The 17,745-nt window shown below is 33.6% G+C and overlaps 2 protein-coding genes across 4 annotated transcripts in view; one reads left to right on the top strand and one right to left on the bottom strand.

Moving 5' to 3' along the window:
• Window positions 1-6,801, bottom strand: part of LOC117330580 — an 80,251-nt gene extending 73,450 nt beyond the window's left edge. For all 3 annotated transcript variants that reach the window (XM_033888989.1, XM_033888992.1, XM_033888991.1), the window contains exon 1: window positions 6,695-6,801. The gene's annotated coding sequence lies outside the window, so the exon portion shown is untranslated. The remainder of the gene's footprint in view (window positions 1-6,694) is intronic.
• A 138-nt stretch (window positions 6,802-6,939) lies between these two features.
• LOC117330581 overlaps window positions 6,940-17,745 on the top strand; it is a 46,926-nt gene continuing 36,120 nt past the window's right edge. The window contains 2 exon segments of the mRNA XM_033888993.1: window positions 6,940-7,167; window positions 15,637-15,739. Of these exon segments, the coding sequence (XP_033744884.1) occupies window positions 7,116-7,167; window positions 15,637-15,739 (155 nt within the window). The 5' untranslated portion in view covers window positions 6,940-7,115.

The following is a 17,745-nucleotide window of genomic DNA, read 5'->3' as shown; positions in this document are numbered from 1 at the left end:
TTCAGCTAGGATAAGATCAGTACCTGTAGGTGCATTTGTGCAGTTCCTGACTTATATTTACAGACAACTTCTTGTTCGTAAATATACTGAAGTTATTTCCTGTCAAAACAATAAACTTTACAACAACAGAACCCGCAGAAACTTCCTCCATGATATTTATAACGGTATAAATTTATGTACAGTCAAACTGTACTATAACTAATAAGTCGTTACTCGAAAATATTCCAATAATGGCCGCTGATGTGGACCTTTGATGGAGCCGTCAAAGAGGTTGACAGGAACCCTATTGTTATAGTGAGCTATTACCTGTAATTAGTGTTTACCTGTCTCACACGAGATATTGATTGTTTAAGTTGTATAACACAAGTCGTGATAACATCAAAGGTAACTCAAATTAGTCTAGGGAAATGTTTAGTGGTAAAGCACTTCATTTTAACACTTGAGTTGATTTTTTTTTATAAAATTTTACTACTTTTTATATACAGTATCTGGCTGAGAAAGAAGTTAAATTTACCAAGTATAAATTACGATAATGAAAGAAAATGTGTAATTTTCGAAAATAATATTAGTAGGCAACTGCATCTCATCAAGTTATGTAACATTCTGATTTAAATTTCATTTTAAAATTCTTCATTATTATTTTGATACTGTTTGAAATATTGTTGCATATAACATATCACATATACTTTGATTTAAAAACATCGTTTTAAAATTCTTCATTATTATCTTGATACTGTTTGAAATATTGTAACATATAACATATCACATTCTTTGAGTTAAAAACAGACTATATATATAAATATGATATAATAACATAAATACATTATATATAAACTCTCCATCTCCCCCTATATCTCCCCCTCTTCCTAACCTTCCTCAATTTACCCAAATACATGTACACTATCCCCAAAGGCCCAAACTCTCTTCTGTCAAACAACTACTATACACATTGCACTATGAATTATTAATACATGTATATGACAATTTTTCAAAATACACAATACCTTCATTACATCTTATATTGACACTGCCACATACCATAGCTACATGTACTTATATGTCGACTGATGTGTTGAGAGGTGATTGGCTGAGGAGATTGATCCACACCATTTTTACACGTAGAATATTGTACATCTAGCCCAGGCCATATTATATCTATAAATATGTCATCCTTTTTCCATTATTGAATGGCCAGGAGACAGATTTACAAAAATATTATCAATAAACGCTGTCACTTTCTTTGCTCTGTAATTTTATTTTTTTTTTTTATATATAAAATCTAACCATGCAGTATTTATCACTGGACTAACACATACAGTTTGATTACAATGTAAAGTAAGGGATGGTGATACTGCTGAACTAATGAAATAGTAACAAGTTTGCATTTCAACTGAAATAGACATGGGCGACATATTACCAGGCGTGGGTTTATTGTCAAACAATTACCTCATAACTACAGTCTTCAGAATTCATTATTTTTTCCAAGTCTATGGATATGTTCAGTTTTAAGATTATTGAATTGGATTTCTGTTGGTTATTAGCAAGTTTAAATTGACACTATACAAAGGCAAAAATATACAAGAAGTGAAATGCACTTTTTAAATTTCATGAAATCTATTCAAGTGTTTCAGTGTAAACAGTCAAGATATGAGTTCTACTTTCTATTGAACACTTACACTTAGCTAGGAGATCAAAGCAGAGTGTTGACTCACTCAAGTGTGCGAAATTTCATTGTTTATTGTCAACCCAGGCCTCACACCTTCTGATTGATCTACATTTCGGAGACATTTTGTTTGTGAGTGAACTTAATCATACTTTTTATCCCAGTTTATATACATACATGTATGTATGTACAGAGACAAGTTCTAACACAAAACTCCAGACCCAAAAATAAACCTATCAGCTGTATGAAATATGTTAAATTCAACCCCTGAGGGCCTTAAAAAACTAATGGTCATTTTAAGTATGTTAGTTTATTTCAGTTATAATGTTTTAAACCCCTTCAATGATATGGTACTTCTGATCTGAACACACAACTGAAAGTTCAAATAGAAAATAATAAAAAGCTCAAAATTATCCTATAATAGAGATTTGTAGTTCAGTATAACCTGACTATCAGCCTTGATATATTTTTCATTGAATTTATTTTGAGTTTAAAATTCTGCTGTATTACTATGTAACCTCATGTATATACTGACAAAACGATGACCTCTTCATTAAGAAATGGAAAACTACGCCATAATTCTCTTAAAAAATTCCAGGAATCCAAGGTGATCCATGATTTTTCAAACAAAGTTTGGTTTGAAAATCAAATTATTGGGTTAGAAATGTTTCAGGTAATAAGAAGTCTCAACTTCGGAGAGAACAGGATGGGGTCAAAGTGGATTTAAGAGCATTATAGGGAATCAAAATCTAATTATCAGGTAGATTCTTTGCATCATATTGAAAATAAGTTCTTTTTATGGAAGGCAGGTGTTCATAATACAGAGGTAACCATCATGTCAGGCTTAGGTAGACAGAGGTAGTCTTTATGGGGTTTATTTGGACAGGTGTCCATTGTACAGAGGTAGTCGTTATGGGGGTTCACTTGGACAGTGGTCCATTGTAAGAGGCAGTTTTTATGGGGTTTATTTGGAAAAGTGTCCATTATAGAGAGGTAGTCTTTATGGGGTTTATTTGGACAAGTGTCCATAATAGAGAGGTAGTCTTTATGGGGTTTATTTGGACAAGTGTCCATTATAGAGAGGTAGTCTTTATGAGTTTATCTGAATTAGTGTTTATGTACAGTCACTCACTAAATCCGTCTTCCTGTGATCTGGCTTAGCTGTTGCGAGGAGAGGTAAAACTCCTACTCACCCAATACACAAATAAACAAAAACTCAGTTCACTGATCCTTTAAAGCTAAGCTGTTAGGATATGCCTTAAATTCTATATTAAATAACAAGTCAACCGGGAAATGGTGAAAAAGACAATCCGGATTTATATACTAATATACTGATCAATAATATAATTGTATTATTATACATGTATTAGTGTACAGTGAACATGTTTGTTTTTGTTTATTTCATTACACTGACAGAAAGCAATAGCATTGTTATCGAACAGGAAGTTTGTGTTTCTATTTTATGATTATATAATAAAGTTCCACTTTAGAAATGTATTATACTTAAGGAGTAATGAGTCTCGGATAGTTAAAAGAAAACAAAAATCAAATCAAAGTTATCTAAAAACACAAGTAGCCAGACAGGAGCAATTTAATGCATGGTTGAAGATTTTCTGGATGAAACATTTTCATTCCAATATTTATGTTTATTCAAGGATCAATCAATTAATTATTGATTAGATTTAGACATACAAATTATAATAAATTACCATCATAATTATGTACATCCATTCAGCCATCACATAATTTCATGCTCTGAAATCCTACATTGTTCATATCAGCAAAGTGTCGGCCAATCTCTATCAGTTGTAAAACCCAAGTTAGGCAATCTCAAGTCACAAATTCTAAACTTAATAACAAATTAAAAAATGTACACGGCACATTCAACATTACATTTTATATAAAAAGACATTAATTGATGAACCTATTAAAACAGCTGGGATCTATGTTTTAATTGATACAGTTCAAAAGGAAACATAAAACACTTTATTGGGAAAATAATCCAGATGTTGAACTAAGAGCATAATGTTGCTAAAATCCAAAAATTACAATATCATCATGAAGCAGACTTTTGAATTGAATATTTTACAAATAGAATTAACCCTGTTGGTAGACCTCAATATGGTTGCATTGTTTTCAAAGTTCAAATGAGAACATGAAAAATAGCTTTTATTATAGAGCTCTCTGTAATTTTTGAAGAATTGTTTTAGGTGAGCTCAGAACACCTTTCCAAGTAATCAATGATGTGTCCCAATAATAAGAGATATAGTGGGTATCTAAAAATTTTAATAAATGAATTTGATAAAGTCCCACAGGAAAGTTCGGAAATTTCAATGACTCAAATATCGTCGTCCCAAAAATCATTTTTATGATTTTAAGAAATGTGCAATTGTAACATTAAATACCTAAACAAACAAACAACAATCGTATATAGATTTGAAGTGCATCCTTGCAGGCTAGTTTTGTGAGTAGAATATGGTGTCTAGTCAATACTAAGTAGACAATATCTGTTGATAAGTTCTGTCTGTTGTGTTATATACCGGAGTATAAACATACCACACGTTACCCCCCTGGTCATGTTAAATGTTCAGTAAGGCAAACAATCCCTTGTCTGTTCTTTATTGAAAGACAAACAAATGGTGTTAGACTATTTTGAGTCTTTGTTGTACGATGAACCATCAATATTATCGAACATCTTTTATTGGTATAGGTTAATGAATGGGATGTAATGTCACGCAATACTTTGTGTCAACACTTCTTTAATAGAATTCTTGTTTAACCAATAATAGACAATGAAACATTGATTATTTATTTGTATATCTAAATATGGTTAAATGGTACTAAAATTACTTTATCATTTATGTTGTGAACCACTACAGTGAAAATAATGAAACATCTGGAACTATGATTGCTCAATCAGTTAGTGTTAGGTTACGTAACCTCAAGTGAAATGAGGTGCTTGGTTCGATGGTCCCTACCCATGGCAGTACTAGTGTGTTTGTCAGGAATCTGAGAAATGGATCGGTCCTTTGGCAAGACACTTTACCCTAATTGCTCTGAATGGCATGTTTCGGGCCTCCTGTATGATGTTCCGTGAGGTAGCCACCAGCTACTACAAGGAGACCCTCGCCTCAAAATGTCCCTGGCTGTTCATGGGGTAATAAACCCAACAAAGCATTCTATGACTACTTTAGGGAAATCTTTACTATCCACTTGAAAAATTATATTTTCTCTAAAAACCAAGTTTGTAACACTCATTAAAAATGTATTTTTTTTAAGTATCTGGTACCACATATTCCATGCAACAATATCTCTTTGTAATATTAACCTGGTGTTTCTATTTTCAGAATATTGCATTTCTGACATCATAATTATCTTGACATCACAATGAAAGCACCAGAGTAAATTTCCTCTTATCATGATAAATATGATGCCATTCCATCCTTGCCTATCTGATACAAAAATTAAGGACCTTTGATTTGGTCAATATGTTGAAATAATATTGACCTGCCAGAATATAAAATATTGACCTCAGGCATCAGTTAATATTTGATTCTATCATGTCAGTATACCACGATGATGACCTCACCAAAGGTCAAAAATTAAGGATTATTGAATCGTTTCTGATTAATTATTCTATATTTTCCAGAAAACTATATTGACTAGATTTTGACACTTTCCCAACAATGAAATGAAATCCTGTTTCTAGTCTAGCTCTATCAACTAATACAATGCATACTGCTTTAAGTTGTCTTATTTTGGAAATCGGACATACAGCTAAAATAATGAGATTTTTCTTTTTAAAGGTCCTGTTGCTTTCTATTGTTTTATTTTCATACTTTATGCAGTATTGTCCTTTAATAAACTGATTTTTGTTCAATTTTTGTTGATTATTAATTGTAAGATATTCTCAAACTACTCTTTGGATTGTTATTAAAGACAAATCTTGGCCCCCAGGCAGTGAGTAATAAATGATAGAGATTTATTATTCTAAATTAAACTCTAATGATATTATGATATACTGATGTTATATTATTTATGACATATTTTAGAGTTACAGCTAATCATTTTTGATGAATCTGATATGAGGTGTATGGTGTTGATTATTAATGATAAAATCATATTTTACATGTACTTTTTTAATTCCTTGATATCACTGACCAATTGATGATTGTTCATCATGTTGTACTCAAAGACTACAAAACCTGATCGATACTACAGTATTATCAAGGTAAATCCTATTTAGTCTGATTTCGACAAGACACAAAAGAAAAAAAGATATCATATCTTTTAGGCCCTGCAAATAACCTGAAGTGATTTTGCATGGCCTGTTAGCATAATCTTATTTCAGTGATGCACAATGTAAACATAAAGTTAATTGTTGTTTTATTCACAAAAATGTAAAAGTCTAGATAATTTTAAAGAGATATCTAACAAATATAAGAAACTTCAAAAGTGTTTTTGTTTAATACTTAAAACATCATTTAACAAATCACAGAAATATTTATTGTATTGTGATCTAAAATTTGCTGACAGCATTCAACATATCTTTATTTTATTTTGATTTAGTAAAAGGACCAACAACGTTAACCTAAATGCTGACCGAAAAGTTTCACCTCCCCTATCCCCTCCTCCTTAAAACCAAGTTCCAAAATGATGTACTTACTTCACTACTTTGTAGGTGTTCATCACCTATATATTGTAACACTTTTTCTTTCAACAGAACTTCACTGTTGACAATGTGTTTGACAGCGACAGAAGTGTCAACTCAGACAACTGTAACAAATGACAGTACGTCTTACTTCGAAATGTGACATAAAAGCAAACGTGTCAGTCTCCCCATCTCCATTGGTCAGTAGAGACAACCCACGACAAGTGATGCCTCCGATAGCCAGGGTGATAAAATTGATTTTCTCCGATGGTTACCTACAAATAACGGGGTCGTTCTGTGCTAACACTTGACTAAAATTCAATACAAAGGATTCAACCACTGCATCCGTATATTATCTTGATACTATTGTTAAGACTTACCTGTTGGCATAGCTGAAAAGAATCCAGATGATCACATTACTGACAATAAAGTGCGTGAGATCTTGTTGAGTGACATCTCCATGTAAACTAACCGTACTTCCGGTAAAAATATTATTTACGACTACATAAGCGACAGAAACGGAAACAGAAAAGGCCCTGAAACGGTATAACAGGAATGCAGGAAATCCCACCAATCAACATAAGCCAAGTTGAGAGACGTCGGTTTGTACTTGTTAGTGTGCGATTGGCCCAGTTACAGATCGTGGTGCTATTTCATTGGTTGATACAAGGGAAAGGGAATCCCCTCTGAACGGTGTGCCTTGCCAGGCTGTAACGTCAATCAACACATGTTTTGACAGTTAGGATTTCTCTTTTTCTGCATTATTGTACCAGTGTCGAGGGTTGCACCGACGGGAGGAAGATGAGGTGGAAATTACTGTATATAGGTGTCTTGGGACTTATTTTGATGTCGGGTAAGATAAAATTGTGTGCATTTTATGACATTCATTGCTCTCGCCCACCCACCCCCCCTCTCCACGCCACCAACCGGCGTTTGCATGTGGCACTCATTTTTACGTTTTCTAGATTTTGAAAAACTTGTTTCACGCAAAAGTTTCTTTGAATTATTAACTATATTTGCTAAATAATCTTTCGAGAAATGTTGTTCACCTATGTCTTGTTGTCTGTCAAGAAACTATCGATGAGTTGTCGTTCAAAAAAGTTACAAGGGCACCCCCAGCCCAGGTTCAGTAGTGTCTGAAAATAGCTCACGTTGGCTTCACGTTTGTAGTCTGAAGATGTGTGCACACGAAGCCCATATGATGGGTCCGTGTTAACACCGTTTATTTCGCTAGTTTGTAGCAAATTGTGAACATCACAAATCAACATAATTTGTGTTGATGGATGCTGTGAAGGACATGTTGGATTCAACGCCCCTCCCACTTTTAAACTTGGAATACAACATTGATATAAGTATTTGTGTACATATATGCTGAAGTTTTCAGGAAGAATTGCCAAAAGTTGAACCCCACTTACCAAAATCTTGGATCTGGCTCTGCAATTTGTACGTTGTACATTTGACTCCTCCCCCGCCCCACCCTCATCGCAATCCATTTCCCATTTGGAAACAGTAACAGGAACACAAGGAATAAGAGTTAATTTGAAAAGATAATTTGAAGACACTATATGGGGGGGGGGGGGGGGGGGGGGGGTCTTCCTGGTTATAATGGATGGGTTAAGAATGGATTTCACAGAAATCAACTAAATTAAACAACATTGGACATTGTTTACTACAGAAATTCATTTTAATACATTTATTTGGAGTGATTTTAATATTTCTGACCATATTTTCCTTTTTCAATTCATTTTGTTACACATCTAACAAAGTTTGTAAGCTCGCAATGGCTTTATGTTTCAATGATGCTGGAAATTCATTGGATACTATAAACCATCCAATAGCCTACAGTGTCATGACAAAGCAACTCCTCCATAAAATATAAATACAATTTTTATCTTCATTAAATGTTGTCCACGTATTGTATTGGATAGTTACCCTGCCTCCTATAATTTGTTGCTGACCATGACTGCTCAGTCAGTATTTTAATGGTCCTGGTTGTTCTTGGAGCGATAAACCCAGCAAAAAACACAGATTGTTGTCTCCATGGTATTGGTGAGATTGCTAGCCAATGCATTCTATACAGTATTTACTGACACTGGTTTTTCAATTCGTGTTCTGGAGTGATGGGAGTCTGTTTCACTTTCAGAATCGATAATCAAAAACTCCATCAATTACACTCGGTTTTCTGAATTAAGCACATAATTGCCCCTTTATAGAAAATTTATGTACATTTATTACATGTCTTAGCCTTTGTTATCAGTATTTTTAAAGCTGAACACAAACAAAACATTTAAGGGTCGTTAATATATTTCGATCTCTCTCCTAAATCGCTTGAAAACAACCAACCAAAATATGCAAGTAAAATATAAGATATTAACTACTTCTTGATTTGGTAAAATTGCAAAAATACATAAAATCTAAAGCTTTACAAACACTTTGGTATTTCCGATAATTGCCTTTTCAACATTGTCATCTATGATCGGTTTTATTTCTTCTTCTTTTTGACTAATTTTTTATTGTTTTTGATCATCGCCCTGCCACAAGTTGTCTCCCTTGAAATATTTTAATTACATGATTTAAGCTTTGGTCATGACAAATATAGCATATACTTATTTTAGGTGGCGAACTCCACAACATGCTAAGACAAATTCAGGTCAAGGGAAAAGATTAAAGGACAGGCTTTGTCATGTAACACAGTATATGTTTGATATATGATGGATTGTGTATCATTATAACAGGTGCATTGTTTTTGTGTATCTACTGTGATCAGCAGTAATATTAAGAGAGAAGATTTATGTGTTCCGAGGTACTGTACGAACGCTATATAATCGGATAAAGATGTTGGTATGGTTAGGTTTTTTCCTTTCGTACACGTGTTCACTCCGACACATCATTGTTGTCAAAGAGACAATTAACGGAGGTGTTTATGTAAACAGTACACTGTAAATACTGGCAGTCCTCTGGATCAGGACGAGTGTAGTTACTGGTGAGGACGGTTCTCTAGTTAAAACACCCAGCTTGTCAACAGTACTTACGAGGTTCTTTTTTCTATGTAGTTTATAGACATATACATGTATATATATATATCTATCTTATACTCAGTAGATATAGACTAATTAATGGTCTTGGTGTTTGATCATCTCGTTAAACAAATCATAAAACATACACAAAAATAATTAATGGGATTCTTAAATAGATATACCCTTTATTATATTGGTATTTTACTATGATTTAGGGGTTATGGGTGGCAAAGTAGGTATGACACTCGCCTTTCACCAAGACTGCCAGACAAACCACCTGTTATACACATCTAGAGTAGGTAGTTATGGATACTGATACCAACAACAAATTCCTGATATGATGAGAATTATGATTTTTAAACTTCATTTCAAAAGATAATTAATTAATGCATGCTTTGGTATTAAATTGGCTGCATTTTTCCATGTGTGCACGACATGCAGTGTCACTCCAAGCCTTTTCTAAAGAGTAATTGCTAATCAACAGAGATGTCAAAGCCTCAAAACTCCTATGATGTCCATGTTGCCAAAGGCTATAGATATCTAATTCACAAATGCACACGTGGAGCTTCTGCCAAACCAAATCATAGTTGTAGAACATGGAGAGTCTACAATGTTACGTAATTCTGCATGTAACTGATTATCTGAACAAAAATCATGTGATGAAATATTGAAGTAGATATCTGTCAGGTGCATAAAAAAGGTGTATGAAATTGAATCATTGAAAACTTCCGCTGATTTTGTATAGTAAAACTGCATCTTTCTGAAAGAAAGTTGGCACCATTACCTACCTATGGAGTTCAGATATACATACTTGGGGAGCCTGCAGTTGTTTACAAATTACTTGTGTAGTGTATATAACCACTTAATGGATACTTCCAGTGCTATATATATAAGGAATAAAACGATACACTAAAAATCTTAAATCTGAAAAACAGAATCTTAAAAAAAAACAACTCATTAGCTGTGGAATAAATTATCATGCTTATTGCTAATGCTCTCCAGACAAATGTTCAAATTGTCATTTTGTGTAATAAAGGAAACCAAGCTATGTATGTGGTATTGGTTATTGTGGGTGCCTTCAGTTTCTGTCTATTATCTTAAGTTTCTTGACGTTAGTTTCATTTCTGCTAATGCGTTGTTGTGGTCTTGTGGAGTATATGAATACAGTCTGGTGTTGTGGATGGTGTACATATATATATCTGTCAAACCGTGATTCACTAGCTATATATATAATCACTAGATTGATAATTCTTGTAGCCCAAACATCTGATCTTCATCATCAACATGTACCTACAAGATAAAAGACCTATATATACAATATTTATGCTTTAATACATTTTGGATGTAATTATAGTCACTCATTATTTTTTTTCACATAAAGTTTAGTGTAAAATTCCATTTCCCCAATTACCAAGAATAAGCAAATTCATTTATTGCCTAAAGTGACAGTTAGAGCTAATGAAGGTGGTTATATATATCTGCCTAATTCAAGCTGAAGTGTAATATTAATGATATAAATTTTTACTTTTTAAATCTGTATGTAGGTTACATTTTCATTATAATAATATAATGTATAATTAGAGAAATGGCTAGCCCCACCTACACATACTGCCTTAGTTGTCAAACTAGGGGGAGATAATCTAGTATTAGAATTTAGTGGAGCAATATTAATTCTAGCAAAAAATCTTGGGGGATAGTGGCCAGTCTAAGTGAACAGGTGTAGAAGGGGGTTGAAGGGTCCACTGTCTGGGTCAGTAAACTACCTGATGTTGACAGTAAGTGGTTCTCACAGCTGGTGTTAATTATATACAGTACTGAGGTCTGTAGATATAGGGATCATACCATCAGTACCACTGTACAGTACCACTGTACTAAGATTGATCTACATCTAGACCACTTCTGATATTATATATCATGTGCTTGCTGGTCTAGGTCTATATCTACAGGTAGGACTTCGTGCCTATAATGATCTGCCATCAGATGCCGTCAGATCGGGGTATATCATTCTGTTGAATGCCCTGTCAGATATTGTTCGACATGTCCAGCACTAATAGAGTTGGCCCACCTGTCTGGCTGTTCAGCCTCTCTCTCCTCAGTCTTCCATGCATGGTGTAGTCCATTACCTAAATGCTTGGCATACATCAGCCACAGTCAAAAACTGCCAGCACATTCATAAACTGGTTGTGTAAACCTAAAACATCAATGATAACTCATAAGAGGGGATTTCTTCTGCCTACTTCCCCATAGCATATATTTTCTTTTCTAATCTTCTTAAGCAACATTTTCCTTCCTAATGTCTCATCATTTAATAACCATAGCTATTGATAGAATGGTAAACAATTCTAAACTTCTTTCTTTCTTTCGAATTGGGCTAGAAAATATTGAATGCTCTAATTATAGGCTACAATAACTACAACAAGATCCTGCAATAATTGTCTACTTGGTCAAAAGTGTTGATGAAAATCAGCAGTACATGTATATATATATACAGTATATATCCCTTGCTGTATCTGGTGGTGCATTGTAATTCATGGTATCTGGCAGTCATGATCATCATACATTGTAATAATACATTGTATCTGGAACATACATTTTGTATTATGTATTACAATGTAACTAGTACAGTGTCATGCATATATTTTATAGGTACATTGTGATACATTGGTACATTGTAATACATTGTAACTGCAGGTACATTGTAATACATTGTAACTGCAGGTACATTGTATTACATTAATGTTTCTTGTACATAGTAATACTAACTGTTTTCCTTTTCTGTAGAATATGCACCTCTGAGAACATTGCCACTCGGTACTTTGGCATTGACACAAACATATAAAAGTCTTTCTAGTGGGAAGATCGTGTCAAGATTAAAGCAGATAATGGATCAGATGACGGTCCAATGTAGTCATTCCTTATGTCTCATTACTTAGGGAATATATAGGTCATGTGATGATTAGCCAGACAGAAGATTCTATGAATTTACGTATGATGTATTGAATGTAAACCCTATTATCAGGTTTGGGATGTAATATTCTTTATATTTTCCTGTGTTTTCTCCATTCTTTTATCATTCATTAACAAGTTTAATCTGAATCATCACTCTCCTTTCGTATTCCTTCTCGATCTAAATCCATGCGATTCCTGATTCCATGGCAATCAACAAAAGCATGTATTGGATTGTTTGAGCTTGTTTTATCTATATCGCAATTAGCAGCGTAAAGAGATGAAGACAGAATCTCCCTATTTGTTAGAAGGTATTTAGGTATTTGATTCATAAGCTCAGATCTTAATTGAAGTGGTGATCATGCTGTTTCTTACTATTTGATGTATTTCTTTTATATATTCAGTGTTGTGTTGTTCTCCTGTAGCGAATCCCACCAGTATATTGTGATGGCAATGTGTTTTCCTACAGGGCTTTTTACTGTTTGTTGGAAAGTAAGAGATTATCAAGAGCCATATTGTAGAACCCTGCCAAGGTTTTCAAGGGTAGTACACTGTATAGAGATGTTGGTGATGTGTTATATACAAGTGCCCAGTACATTGTGGTATATATCCTCGAGGGGAATGTGAAGGATAAATAGCTACAGATGTACAAAGTACATGTCAGATTATTTTATCCTGCGAGATCCTCGAGATCCTCACACCTGAACCATTTCTTAGATACAGTAACACCTGAGGATTCTCCCTACTTCCTATGACAGGAATCTGACGCCATTATCATATCCATGTTATGTGATTGATGTTTTAAAGCAATATTAATGTACATACATATATTTATATATATGTTGGTATAGTATGTTTCATAGGCCATTGTTGCATCTGTAGTTAAGTGTACAGGAAATTAAAAAAAACTGACAGGAAAGAAAAAATGAAAACTACCATTGTTGCTGGCAGCATTGTGGCAAAGGCCAGTGACGTTTATCAACATAACAGAAGCTTTACAGCTAGGTTATATGTTGAAGGACAGGAAAATACCCAAGGTTGAGTTTTGTAGATTTCTATATATAGAATATTGTGTTACAGATATTGTATATGGCTATATCAGTATATGGTGCTTCCACAAATTGTCGTTAAGAGATGTCGTGCAATGTCACATGTAAGAAGTCAACAAGTCCCTGATGGAAGTTATTTTTTGTATCTATAGAGTTTAGGATCCATTTTAGCTTGGCAGTGTTTTCTAGTAATGATCTGTGGCTTAAGATACTGTATTTCTCAATTATCTTGTTTTCTAACTAAAAAAAATGGTGATGTATTCAATATCAATTAAGGTCGGGACAAAATCTTTGTTAGATGTTATTTTGTCAAACTGAATGCTGGAAATATAATAATTTGCAATGCAGTATATTATCTGTGTAAACAGAGAGCTGGGTCTATTTATAAATTCACCTCGCACCAAATGTCTCAAAGTTCATCACACAGAAGGAATCCTTATGGTGGTGCTCATGGATTCAGGCTTAATAATTGTGCATTTGTTAACAAAATTAATTTTGGACCTGTATATATTATCTAATTGTGTTGATGGAGTGTATACAGCTTCAATATCCTGAGATAACATTTTCTGTAATAACTAAATCAGAGAGTGTAAGAAAATTCATCCCTTGGCATTTTTATGATGTATGTGTCCTGTCAGTGCTGTCTGTGTATACAATTTATATGCATCCTGTTTTTTCCTGGAGGTAAATATAACTTCAGTTCATATGGTGTGATCACATTTAGCCAAAATCACCACATAATTCTTCTACTACCTCTCTTAAATGAAAATCATAAATCTTGAAAATGTTGTAATATATATTTTCTCTATGTAGAAAGCTGTGTACGTATATACTATATAGGTGTAGCAAAGATGACAATGATATATTTTAACGACAGTAATTGGTTTGATTATCCGCCTTTTTCTGTATAGACGAAAGTTCTTGGATTCATATATCTTTGTTCTTACATCTGGTTCTAAATTACTTAAGGAAGTAGATATATATATATAGCATAATAATTTTGAGTAAATTTTGGTTCTGAGTAGATTTTGCTTGATTGGGGAAGTAGTGTTTCCATGTAGTCATGGTTCATTGCCAATCACAAGGTTGCTTGGTTAGGAAATCTGTCTAGAGTTAGAAGGTTCCAATCTGGTCCGGTCTTGTCGTGGCTGATTTTGTAATCTCTGAATACAAATTATGTTATTATAATATAAAGTTTCAGATAACAATATCTGTCTTATCACCAGCTTCATTTAATATTGATAATGAAGTAGATTTAATTTGTTGTTGTTTAGGAATATATAAAGAAACCATTCAATTAATTTGAAGGTTGTAATCAATTAATCATTGTAATTAACGTAGGTCAATTTACCTTGATTTCCATGGCAATTGATCCTCCATATGCATTCCTATTGTTTATTGTCAGTAATTAAAGGGAGTGCACACTAATTTGGACATTTATATACACGAATAAAAATATTGAAAACACACATTTGCCAAGTACCAATATATATTTTAGTCAACCTATATATTGGAAGCACATGCACAGCCATTTGATTTATATGCGCTCGAGATCTAGCACACATATCTGAAAACATGAAGATATGGAATTGTGCAATTGAGCTGTTGAATTTGAATCCAATTCATTGAGATATGGAATTGTATACAATTGAGCTGTTGAATTTAAATCCAATTCATTGAGATATGGAATTGTATACAATTGAGCTGTTGAATTTGAATCCCAATTCATTGAGATATGGAATTGTATACAATTGAGCTGTTGAATTTAAATCCAATTCATTGAGATATGGAATTGTATACAATTGAGCTGTTGAATTTGAATCCAATTCATTGAGATATGGAATTGTATACAATTGAGCTGTTGAATTTGAATCCCAATTCATTGAGATATGGAATTGTATACAATTGAGCTGTTGAATTTAAATCCAATTCATTGAGATATGGAATTGTATACAATTGAGCTGTTGAATTTGAATCCAATTCATTGAGATATGGAATTGTATACAATTGAGCTGTTGAATTTGAATCCCAATTCATTGAGATATGGAATTGTATACAATTGAGCTGTTGAATTTAAATCCAATTCATTGAGATATGGAATTGTATACAATTGAGCTGTTGAATTTGAATCCAATTCATTGAGATATGGAATTGTATACAATTGAGCTGTTGAATTTGAATCTAATTCATTGAAGACAAGTTTACAGTACGGACACCTGTTACATGTGATGATGTTAATACCTTTTATAAAGACCATTACATATATACTGTTTGTTTATTTATTAAATATTATTTATTTTGATCTTGCAGGGCTATGTGCGGCCCAGGAAGACGGTGAAGATGATGTAACTATTGAAGAAAGTGTTGGAAAGAGTCGTGACGGCTCCAGAACCGACGATGAAGTTGTTAAAAGGTAAATGCTGAGAAAAGTTTTAGTTTGAATTATGTCTTTTTTCTTATTTCAACAATTTTATGCCATTTCTGAAGTGCTACCCTATTATGAGCAGAAGATACAGTGTATTTTTAGAATTTTCAAGTTTTCATTAGTGTATACGTAGCTTTAAAATTATTATGAATATTGGTGTCATAATATAGAGTACATTAAAGTGTATTCTATCTTAAAACTTGGAATATAACATGTGTCGTCCATAACCTTTAAAATATAAGAAGTGCTTTATAAAAGAAGGCTTACAATTTTGATCCTAGATGTTCCAAAAACAACTAACAGACTTCCATAGGTAGAATTTACCACACAGGTTTATAACTATTGAAGTCGATTATATTGTGTACGATAAAAAAAACTCTGAAACACAATTGCAAGAATTCAATTAGCCTTTAGCCTTATGCTTGGTTGTGGTTTCTAAAGGAGGAGAGCTCCTCTGCCCTTTGCCCTTAGGAATGGTTCAGGACGTATAAATGTTTGGGTGTGTGTGCTGTCGGGATCTCTGATATTGTAGTCCGCTTGTTACTTTTCTATTTTCTCTTTACACACGTCATGGGGAACAATTTCACCAGAGGAAGGAATTCTGTGGTAATTATGGAATGGATAATGGACTGTTCTAATAAACCAACGCCTAATTTCAGCAGTTGAATGATGGACACCCACTGCTCATAATATAGTTTAAATTACATGGTACTATAGCCCTGCTATGGGTTATTGTAGGCAAATTGCTGTATTTATATACAATTGTACGACATATCTCCAGGAATCCCTGTAACATCAACACCTTCTGTTCTATTTATTGAAAACGGTAGTAATGTTAGTACATAGAATCAAATGGCCAGGGTTCTGCCAGGCATTGCTCCAAAGTCTTAATACACTGAGATCGGAACAGAATCCTCTCCCCAGTAGGTGTGTGAGGGGTTGGTAGTGGGCATTAACCAAACCTGGTAAACATAAATAATTCCTTATAACTTCAAACTTCCATATAGGAAAGTGTTATTGGATTTAAGGTGGGGGGGGGGGGGGATCTTAGTAAAAGAGCATTCCTTGAATTCTGTAATGCTTTTTAAAAAAAATCTTCTATGGAAAATGTTAAGTTATGGAAATCCCTTAAGGAATATTGAATTATTGATGAAACTGGGGGCAGGGTCGCTAGCATATATATAACTATAAAGGCCAGTTGATTTTGTCTTCCAGTGGAAATTGCTATTGTATATTTATATTTTATTTTCAGGCAAATTTTTTCCAATATTTTATGCCAACGGATTGTTACTTTTGAAAATTATGACGCTGCCCTTGAAGCACTTATCATTCATATCAAACTAAATCTCCTTGAAACCTGCATGACTTCTTCTACATTAAGTCCACTAAAAATCTTACTTGATTCAGAAAATAAGATACTCAAAAAATTTGCTAGAGCAAAGACAGGAAAAGCATCACAGCTGATTTGCTGGTAAAAGCTGAATAAGATTGGCATAGCCTGTTAATTAAATGTCCATTGTATGTAAAAACAAATAACAGCCGTAATGGTTAGTTATGAAATTGAGAACTACAGGCTGGAGATGGAGAGGGGGTTCACATCATTTAGACATCCGTCTACCACCTGTTTCTTTGGTAAATCATTTTACAGGTACCGCAATGTAGATCCCATTTGCAGACTGGGGCTCATGTAGCTTAAGCACAACTGAAAAAAATCTGGACAAGAACTTATACCTGGACTTTCTGTGTGGGTTTGAAACTGTTTTAAGAATATATTTTCCTATAATTCAGAAAATTGATCTCAACGCCCTCAGTCTCCGACTGATCTCAAAGGACCCTCCTTATCTGTCACTAAAGCTAGGATGAGATGGTGGCATTATCACTTATCATGTGTGCCTACAAAATATATCATCCAAAATTAATTACATATCCTTAAAACTTTTCTGCATATTTTAAATTCAAATATGCCAACAAGCACACATTTTATCCATAAGGAA

Source organism: Pecten maximus, chromosome 7 (genome assembly GCF_902652985.1).
Source record: "Pecten maximus chromosome 7, xPecMax1.1, whole genome shotgun sequence".
NCBI classification, from domain to species: Eukaryota; Metazoa; Mollusca; class Bivalvia; order Pectinida; family Pectinidae; genus Pecten; species Pecten maximus.
The sequence above is the reverse complement of the archived record's forward strand: the minus strand, read 5'-3'. Positions and strand labels throughout refer to the sequence as shown.